The sequence below is a fragment of the Fusarium oxysporum genome, genomic scaffold (assembly GCF_000149955.1).
Source record: "Fusarium oxysporum f. sp. lycopersici 4287 supercont2.74 genomic scaffold, whole genome shotgun sequence".
NCBI classification, from domain to species: domain Eukaryota; kingdom Fungi; phylum Ascomycota; class Sordariomycetes; order Hypocreales; family Nectriaceae; genus Fusarium; species Fusarium oxysporum.
The window spans coordinates 1-8,994 of record NW_017264874.1 but is presented as its reverse complement, the minus strand read 5'-3'; the positions used below and the strand labels follow the sequence as shown (position 1 = coordinate 8,994).

Genomic DNA, 8,994 nt, shown 5'->3' with positions numbered 1-8,994 from the left:
AATTCTTCGGTCGTGAACTGAATTGGATAGTATATCTGGTAGCTCCGGAGGCTAGTGAGGAATCCTTGCAATTTGTCGGCGTTGCCATTGAAAGAATCAGGCTGACGAGGTCGAAGGATCTCTCCAGGGTCTTTTCCGGTAGCAACGAGGGCTTAGGTATGTTCGATATATTCCTTATACAGCCTCTGACTGTTTTCGGCTGTTTTTCTGAGTGACTCTGCAATTTCGGCGAGGTCGGCCACCTTTTTCTTTAAGGCCTTGATTCGGTTCTGCGCGATTTTGGCGTTGTTCTTGGCGTTGTCTAGGAGGGTATTGTGTTGCTCCCCCCAGGTTACGAAGTTTCTTCTTGAGTTTCTTGACTTCGTCTTCGTGAGAGTTTGGGTGGATAGGAGGACTCTTAATGTCTCCTTCCTCGTCTATTTCCATCGGGACTTCCTGGAGTTCCTCTGCAAGAGGTCGAGGTTCCTTAGGAGGTGTGACATGCTGGGAACGTCTGGCAGTCGAAGGGCGGCTTGGAGTAACGGGTGCCATTGCGTAGATATTGCTTAGCGTTACGCGGTATGGTCTGAATAAGAGCTATTAACGTGTGACGGTTGGTTTCTAACTGTGGATAAACTAAGCCGTGCTAGGTTTATTGTTGGCAGATTGCGTAGGGCGTAAACTGAGCTTGTCGAAGTGTCACGTCTCTTAATGGTAGATTTAATGCGTGTTAGGCTTGATTAATGTAAAGAAGTTTTATTGATAGCTGGTGAGCTAGAATCTATGAAAGTGCAAATAAATGTGTTCTATATACTAAAGGTGATCTTTAGATGATCACGGTTACGGTCGTGATCTTAACAGAGGGATCACGGTCGAAGTCGTGATCCTTTGTAGGCGATTACGGTCTGAGACGTGATTGTCTTGAAAGTCCTTAGTGATAGGTTGAGAAAAGTGGGGTACACGTGACGTAACCGCGGGGTCGTAACAGTTATAGGCCAAAGTGCTATTATAAGAGATATGCCACTAAAGGTCTTATGCTTAATGCAGAAAGGTAGCAAAACTGATTTTCGATAGTAAGTATAATAGATAAACTTTCCTTCAAACCCTCAATTAATTAACAAAATAGACCGGCGCCTTGATATCTTCCGATTTACTTAATTACCTTTTCGCTTAAGCTTCCGAGTTTGCATTTGAAGATCTTGCTACCTAAGATCTCAACCAAAAGGACACGGTTGAGTCTCAGGCAATCCGTTTTCTATCCTATATTTGTCGCTGCACAGAGAATTGTCCACAGTATTTCGGGCTACATTACGATGTGAGTACTCTCTTGCAGCGCCTTGAACACCCTCGACTTTAGCCTGGCCTAGATCCGCCCAGGTAGCTACCCGGAAGGACTTCGTGCCTATGGGAAACTATAAGTTCTACAAGGCCGAGGTGGATTTGGCCATGGAATCCTGCAAAGCTGTCAACGACACTTGGAATAATGTTAGACGGAGAGACAAGGACCGGAAAGATGTGAATGAAAACAGCAGCACAGCCCTCGACAGTCTTTCAAGTCTTGCGCTTGGTACCGTTAACATAGGTGATATTTATAAAGATTTGTCAAAGAGTTCGGACATGGTCACCCAGCGGCTCAATGAAATCGAGGTCAGTACCCCAGAGATAGATTTATCAAAGGCAATGATCCTAACTATGCAAAGGACCTCAAAAAGCAATTGAAGATTGTTCAGATAACTTCTAGAAAGAGACCGAGGCGTACTGAGTCGAGAAGGTCTCGGGATTGAGATTGGGGAACCCCTTTGAAAGTCACGTGAAGGAGGAGGGTGTACCTAAACAGCTATTATTGAGAAGGATTGTGTGGGGAGGATACCAGCTCATGGCAACGCTGCAAGAAACACATTTCCTGTATGCTGTTGGCCGTGAGCTGTCTGTCTGTCGCCTTTTCAAAATGTATTGCCACTTGTCAATCATGGCCTGACCATGCACTTCAACAGTAAGTAATGACCAAAGCCAGCAGAAGCAGGGATACTCATCATTAACAACTCGCTAAACGCACCGCTATAGGCTCGTTGTCGCGCTGCTCCACCTGAGCCGAAAACTGCATGAAATGACATGTAATCTTCCATCCATGTTTTGTTTTTTGTCTCCATTAGCTGAAATCTCGAGAAAGATGACACTTACAAATTCTATCCACCTTACGCTTCAGGCTCCGGCCCACGGAAAAATGAGGTCAACAGTTCTGGATTGATACTTGGTATTCCCTCAATGCTCTCGCTGACCATTTTTAATTACCTTGCTTTAAATTTTCCTCCTGCCTGCTAGCCTTTTAGCCAATGGCAAAAATGCCGCACTAGGCCGCCTTCGTTGCGCGGCTGTGCCTGCTATGCGCAGTCCGTATAAGCATGTTAGCGACAACAAACCCATGTCCCGCAGTACTCGAAGCTTATTAGGTAAATTTGCACATAAAAAGTGACTTAAGATTGCAGTGAAAATGATACCTTCCGGATCTGCCTCTTTTGAATGAGCTTAACTGCAAATATGGTAACGAAATACTCTTTGACCATTGGATGGAGGGCTCAATTTATTCGGCCATTGCCACATGCAGAAGACCTACAGGGACCTTCCCTAATTCGAGCTATCGCGCGCCCGAAGAGCAGGGTCCTCAGGGACCTGTCTTTTGGTTGCCCTGCATTGGGTTGGATTCTGCTTAAGAAGCCCCCCGTTAGGGTCCCGGAACGGCCGGCAGAGAAAGGTGGACTCCGTGCTTCCCTCGAGGGTAGTCCAGAGATTCCCGTTTGCGAAAATCCAAAATTGAATATAGCATATAGAAGAGACCAACCAACAGACGTAGAAAGTAGACACCCAGGTAGAAGAGGTCTAAAAGGAAGTGGCTCGAGAGGAAGAGGAAGCAAAAGGAGAAAGGATCTAGTAAGAAGACCTATGTTTTCCTCTAAGCACCCTTGTCATGCCTATATTGAGTAACGGATCCGTCCGCATGCCGAGAAATCTAGAATGACCGACCTGTCAGTATCAGGGTGTTGTTTTGTCTCATAGCGGCACAGTGCATGAGGCAGATCGCCAGGTAATACTCTTTTAGTCGTCATCAGATGATCTAGTTATCTGCCGAGATTATTGATACCTGTCAGACCATGCTATTAAGTGGCTGGATGATTATTCTTAGATCCAGTATACTTAAAGCACCTCGAGCCCTCATAATCTACCCATTTCTTCTCGCTATCATCTCATATCCCAGAGCGAGTGGCATAGTTCACCCCAAGCCTCCAGAGTTGCTCCTACTTATATCGATCATCCTATTCAAGACTTTACCATGAAGTTCACTGCGTCCCTCTTCGCGATCCTAGCCGCCACATCGGTCCTCGCCCATGGGGTCTCGCAGGCGTCAGAAGGCGATCTCGACGCCTTAACAAGCAGAGCCACCGAGTGGGGCAAGTGCAACGGAACCTCCTGCAAGGTTAATGGCAAGAATTATGGATGCACCAAGGGAAAGGTGATAAATACCCTGGCCTAGAGACCTAACGGTTAAGGAACAAAACTTGTTGCTGACGTAAGCTCTGGCTAGTGTACTGTTCAGAGTGGCGGTGGCGATGGAAAAGCGTGCTCCAAGTTGGGCGGTTCTATCTGCTGTCCTGGCGGAAGGATGAAGGGCAAGAAGTGCCCTTAAAGCCATATTATAGTAGCTATAGTTACAAGGCTGCTTCCTAGCCAAGGTAATTGCCAAGTATACTTTCAGCAATATACTCTGACGCTAACTATCTACACTAGCTTTAAAGAATAGGAGGAGGACGGTTATGGGAGATTTGTGTTTATTTAAAGGGTCCAGTTTGGGCTCAAATACAGCTTCCGTCTATGACGGGTGGGCGTTAGGCTACCACGTGGGTCATGCCCTGAAAACTCAGGCTCAAGTGTCTTGTCCAGAGTTCCTCCGTTACTTAACAATGCTGTTGGGTAGGATGAAGAGTGATATGCAAAGGATAGAGGTCTGTAGCAGCCTGGAGAGCGTTATGAATTAATACGCATTCCCTAATGGTCCGAGCTTATTATGGCTTACTCTTGGCGGTCAATAGGCGGACAGGTACCTGTCCCTTCTAAAATTAGATTTATAAGATCTAATTCCAGATTAAATTATATATCTAAGGTATAATAATCTATAAGTAATTTACTAGAAATATATTATATTAAGAAATATTTAATATAAGGCCTAGTTACTAGGAACCTTATTAAGTAATTACTAGTATAAAAAATAATAACCTGTCTTTAGGATATTTATAAACAAGCTATAGCTAGTATCTTAATTATAAATAGATATTATATAAATAGATAGATAGCTGAGATTAAATAAGTACTTAATTTTCTTTTTAAAGAAGTAATAAAAATTAGTTTCTTATCCTTGTATTTAGTTTATAATTACCTAACTACTATTCTACTTTGACTTTGCCTGCTAAGTCGAAGAAATCCTATATAAATCAAGACTATGCTATTAAACTATAAGGGGCAAGGTCAAAGAAAAAGGCAAGAGGGCAAGACTAAAGATATAATAATAATTAAATTAAACCAAAGTAGTATAACTACTAATATATTATAGTTAATAAGCAGTTAATTTGCTATTTCTTTAATATTATAGTACTAGGAAGGAAATCCTTGTAAATCTAGGTCAAGGATATACTGGACTATAATTTATTCCTCTAGATTACTTAGTTTCCGTGAGTTTAGGATATAATCGCTGCGAGCATGTACTTCATTTATTCAATCAAAGAGCCGCTAGTAGTTAATATTATAGATCTTTGCGTCGCAGACTTAATTTTAGGTCTGCCTAATAGGCTAAAGTGCAAGAAGCATATTAGCCTCAGTATCAGATTAAAACATATTATATGGTTAAGATTTAATTGATTAGATAGTATTGATATAGGATAACGGACTTTTATCTGGTTTGCTTGTCTATCCGGTTCGCTTGTCGTGTACGTTAACATATTCATGCATATTCATATAATACCTTATTTAAATATTCATATGGCCATGTCTGATTCAGACTTCGGCCGTATCCTACAAGTTTAGCTGCACTGTTATACTTAGACCATTGTTGCCGGCTACACAACACTCATAGGTCTCAGGCACTTGTTCGACGAAGTTTCAGTCAGCCATCAATCTTATGAGGCTTTGCAGCCCTGGCCAGCACATACCGTTTGGTGAAAGCTCCCAGACAAAGCCGCGTGGAGGAGTGAAGTCTTTCCGCAGCAGTCCTGTATTTCCACGTCAGACCACTGATGGAGGTTACGTTCACCGCCTTTTTGAGGCTGGTAATGGCGTTGAAAAAGCTGAGGTATTGGACATATTCTCTCGCGGTATCATTCTCGGTAGGCATGATTCACTGAACGATACATATGTCGCCGTCCAGGGTTGGGCTTAAATGATGAAAAGAAGCCTAGGCGGCGATTGAAAGTAGTAAAGAGATTAGGTCATGGAGGGAACCAGAACCATAAGTCGGACCTTAATTCGCCCGTCGAGAAAACTTGCAAGAATCAGTAGAATTTATCGCTTCTTAAACTAGTCACATGTATCGAAACTTCTTCAATCGACCGTTACATGAATATGAGACCAAGGTTAGACCTTCCTACTTATAATGGTTAAGCGATGCTCTGTGAGCTACGTGTTAACGTAGACCAAAGTTCGCCTTAGATGAGCACAAAGCTCTCGGGCGAGCCAACATCACAGCCACTTCCACGGCGAGGAAAAGCGTATGTGAACATATCCCTGTCTTTTAGTTTCCTCACCACTCCCATCGCGATGATAGCTGGACCTAGAAAGCTGAAGCGTCCTGCTTCTGTATCCGGCCGCAAGATGAAAGGCATCTCGGCACCAGACGGATGAATTATGATATCTCCCTCTCGCACCAGATGCGACACAAATACTAGGCAGCGATGTTTAGCTAGATTATACTCTTCGATGACATCGTTGTTCCTGGGTTCTAAGGCTGCCCAATTGTACGAGCAGCGCATCTCAAGAATCTTGTATACCTCTTCGATGCCTTTGTTGCCCTGATTATCGGGCATCCACCAGTCATGGCTCGAATAGCAGCTCTCAAGTCCTACCCCTGAAGTGTAAGATCCCAAAATCTCGGAGTTGAACTCCCGGTGCATTCCGCCTTTCCAAGGACTCTCTGTTGAGGTGATAATTCCAATCCGTGCTCCCTCGAGACGCAAAAGCCCATATTCGTCATATGCCTGCACGGGAGGCGCCGTATAGGGCATGTCAAAGTGGAATACGCCAAATCGAAGCATCAAGCGGGTAACGTTATGGCGCAGATCGATAGCCCAGGATGGCAAGTCCCGTCCGACGGCGTCTCTGTCGTAGAAGATCTGGAGACTGGCAAGAGTCTGGCTGATGTTGATTGTGTGCTTCTGGAAGCTTTCGAATACTGTCGAAACCGATTTTGAGTAATCAATCTCCGGGAACCCTTCTGTAACGTCGTAGGCCTCCTTGGTCATCTCTCCAATGATTCCCAGGACAGCAAAGACCTTGTCCTGTGGTAAAGTCGCTTCATATAGACTGCTTCGCATAATCATCCTGAACCAGGCTTGATGAAATCCGCCTTCCTCAGTGTACATGTCGTTCTCGCAATGCTGTTTGAAGAAGACGTATGCTCTCCTCGCGCTCAAGGCTCGTTCCCGAGGGTCACGATGGGGTCTGAACGTATCCCGAATCTCATCCATGTCTGGGAGGAGGCGATCCATAACAAACTGAAAGTCCTCGAAAGAACATTCCTGGCTTCCACAGGCCACGTGGACTTTGTGAGCCGCATGTACCTCTTGTCGGGTCCAAGTCCGCTGGAACCATGGCTTGGTCTCGATGAGCTTGGTGGCTGCTCTGCGTGCTCTTGGGCCTTCGACCTCTCCACGAATGCCACCCATACCCTCCCTGCCGTAGGTCTTGAGCAGGCTGAAGAGATATTCGTCATCATTAGTCGCTTGACCCAGCCAGACAACGACCCTATACGCCTTGAGATAGATGCTGAACATCATCCCCCACCTGGCCTGCTTTCTCAATTAGGTCGTTTTGATTGATGCAGATAGCATCTGCCCATAACACTCGGGGTCGTTCCGGGAGCCGAAGCTGTCTCAACGCCGCGAAGAGATTTGCAGCGATCCAGAACGGTAGCCCATTTACCAAGATTCTCTTGGTTGGCTCGGGATCCCCCCAAGTGTACGATAATGCCTCGTACCCGGCCTTCTTGGAGCTTCCCGCAACTGTTGCGCCTGATTTCTTCTTGAGGTCTACCGTGAACAGGTCGCATTCAATCTCGACGTCGGAGTCGGCCGAAGGATGAACACGAAGCGTTCTTGTCTGCCGAGGGCTCAATGGTTGATATACCTGGCATTGTGCCCCAATTTCTCCTTGACGATAGGCTGGATCCATGTTGGGAATTATCAAATTGAAAGGGAATTGTTGCCCATCCAAAGCTTGCGGCCAAACTTGAGCGTCTGGGAACGATGTTCAAGGGAGAAGAGAGGGGATTATGAGCTTTCGGATCACCTCTGGTTCGACATCGGCAGTCACCCCCCGCCGGAATCGGCACAATAGAGCATCGAGCCCCACTACAATGATTGCTGCGAACATTGCGGCGCAATGCACATATTCTGATCCGTGCACGCTCTAGCGGTTCGCGGGTCTATTATTATTCCCCTATTTCTTCATTACTAAATAATACGAACTTACATTATACTCCCAGCTAAGCTAAGTTAAAATTAATATTCTTAATTTACTATTAGCTAATATATATAATATTTTTCATTGCTCGTGCTCGCTGAGGACAAGACCTGTCACGCCCCTTTTTGCGGGGGAGGCTGCTGTTATGCTCATTTATTAAAGTGGATATTGCAGGCCATCAGCAACATCCCTGTCCAGCCTCCCCCGGAGACCACGTTTCGAATTACGTATTAGTGGGCTTCCCCCTCTTATCTGAGTCGTCCGTCTCACTTGTTCCTGCTACTCCAGGCCATGCCGTTCCTCTTCATTTCCCAGGTCAACGGCACCTGGAGCAGGACCAGGATGGCGTAGATCGCGAACGCCCAACCAGAACCGATCGCGCGGATGAGGGGTTCGAACGACGCTGTGCCTGCCCCCGCGGCCACGCAGCGGATGAGGTTGGACGCCGCTTGGGCTGTTGCAGAGCGGTGTGTGTTGTAGTCTGTGATGAGGGTGGCTGTCATCTGCGGGACGAGATTAGCGGGTAAAAGGATCGACTAGGGAGGGGGAAAAGTACCGTGAATAAGGCTCCCGCTGTGAGACCTGCTAGGACTTGCATCGCTAGCATCGATGATATATGCTTGGCAGTGTGAGTTCTAGAAGCGCTATAAGAGGATTAGGATCTCACTGTTTTGAACTCGACGATCAGGCCGTAGCCTACTGTTGTTAGGGTGCATATTATCGTGAGGAGGTAGGCTCCTTCGAGGCGAGTATGTTCAAGAAGGAAGCCCTCGATGTCTCCCACGCTGCGGGCATCTTCTACGCCTAGTCTCTGTCGGGTTCGGTGAAAGTTCCAGTCGATATACTTGCCTGTTATCAATCAGCTACTGTGGTTAGGGTGCTCGACTCAAGTTTACCTGTGAAGATGGAGAGAAACCAAAAGATCCAGCGCCAGCCGAGTTTCTCTGCAAGTACACCTCCCAATACAGGCCCCAAACTCGGTGCCATTGTAGTGCTGGGTTCTCATTAGTCCAAACCCTATCGTGGGTTGTTAGACGCCACTTACAACAAAAAGATCGTCCCGATAAACGACCCCCTCTCCCCAGCAGTCGTAATATCCGCAACAACACCATACGCAACGCTCACCGTACCTGAAGCCCCCGCGCTGAGTATCATCCTCAGCACCAGCAGCACGCTCCACCTAGTCAGATTCGCCATGCCCAGGTTCGCCGCCAGCATGAGCAGGAACACGAGGATGTAGACGGGTTTGCGGCCGCTCTGGTCTGCAATATCGCCTATGAACGCGGGCGCGAT

At 46.4% G+C, this 8,994-nt stretch overlaps 7 protein-coding genes across 8 annotated transcripts; 2 read left to right on the top strand and 5 right to left on the bottom strand.

Moving 5' to 3' along the window:
* Positions 1 to 174: 174 nt before the first annotated feature.
* Positions 175 to 597, bottom strand: FOXG_17694 (uncharacterized protein; the record flags this gene model as incomplete). Its single annotated transcript, XM_018397699.1, has 1 exon — positions 175 to 597. Exon 1 carries the CDS (start codon positions 529 to 531, stop codon positions 175 to 177), a length of 357 nt encoding a protein of 118 aa, XP_018258824.1. The 5' UTR covers positions 532 to 597.
* A 438-nt stretch (positions 598 to 1,035) lies between these two features.
* FOXG_22930 (uncharacterized protein) lies at positions 1,036 to 2,194 on the top strand. 2 transcript variants are annotated; one of them, XM_018403357.1, is made up of 3 exons: positions 1,036 to 1,052; positions 1,106 to 1,626; positions 1,680 to 2,022. In XM_018403357.1, the coding sequence occupies exons 2-3, from the start codon at positions 1,384 to 1,386 to the stop codon at positions 1,761 to 1,763; spliced, it is 327 nt and encodes a 108-aa protein (XP_018258823.1). In that variant the 5' UTR covers positions 1,036 to 1,052; positions 1,106 to 1,383; the 3' UTR covers positions 1,764 to 2,022. The 2 variants fall into 2 exon arrangements, with proteins under 2 accessions (XP_018258823.1, XP_018258822.1); XM_018403356.1 differs by lacking the exon at positions 1,036 to 1,052 and adding an exon at positions 2,044 to 2,194 and having other exon boundaries at positions 1,083 to 1,626; positions 1,680 to 1,972.
* Positions 2,195 to 3,177: 983 nt separating this feature from the next.
* FOXG_22929 (uncharacterized protein) lies at positions 3,178 to 4,163 on the top strand. The gene is made up of 3 exons (XM_018403355.1): positions 3,178 to 3,487; positions 3,560 to 3,707; positions 3,763 to 4,163. The coding sequence occupies exons 1-2, from the start codon at positions 3,308 to 3,310 to the stop codon at positions 3,659 to 3,661; spliced, it is 282 nt and encodes a 93-aa protein (XP_018258821.1). The 5' UTR covers positions 3,178 to 3,307; the 3' UTR covers positions 3,662 to 3,707; positions 3,763 to 4,163.
* A 968-nt stretch (positions 4,164 to 5,131) lies between these two features.
* On the bottom strand, positions 5,132 to 5,359 carry FOXG_22928 (uncharacterized protein; the record flags this gene model as incomplete). Its single annotated transcript, XM_018403354.1, has 1 exon — positions 5,132 to 5,359. The coding sequence occupies one exon, from the start codon at positions 5,357 to 5,359 to the stop codon at positions 5,132 to 5,134; it is 228 nt and encodes a 75-aa protein (XP_018258820.1).
* Positions 5,360 to 5,419: 60 nt separating this feature from the next.
* Positions 5,420 to 7,539, bottom strand: FOXG_17693 (uncharacterized protein). The gene has a single exon (XM_018397698.1). The coding sequence runs from the start codon at positions 7,014 to 7,016 to the stop codon at positions 5,670 to 5,672; it is 1,347 nt and encodes a 448-aa protein (XP_018258819.1). The 5' UTR covers positions 7,017 to 7,539; the 3' UTR covers positions 5,420 to 5,669.
* A 428-nt stretch (positions 7,540 to 7,967) lies between these two features.
* On the bottom strand, positions 7,968 to 8,308 carry FOXG_17692 (uncharacterized protein; the record flags this gene model as incomplete). The annotated part of the gene is made up of 2 exons (XM_018397697.1): positions 7,968 to 8,204; positions 8,258 to 8,308. The coding sequence occupies 2 exons, from the start codon at positions 8,306 to 8,308 to the stop codon at positions 7,968 to 7,970; spliced, it is 288 nt and encodes a 95-aa protein (XP_018258818.1).
* A 197-nt stretch (positions 8,309 to 8,505) lies between these two features.
* On the bottom strand, positions 8,506 to 8,898 carry FOXG_17691 (uncharacterized protein; the record flags this gene model as incomplete). Its single annotated transcript, XM_018397696.1, has 3 exons — positions 8,506 to 8,550; positions 8,656 to 8,695; positions 8,747 to 8,898. The coding sequence occupies 3 exons, from the start codon at positions 8,896 to 8,898 to the stop codon at positions 8,506 to 8,508; spliced, it is 237 nt and encodes a 78-aa protein (XP_018258817.1).
* Positions 8,899 to 8,994: the final 96 nt, after the last annotated feature.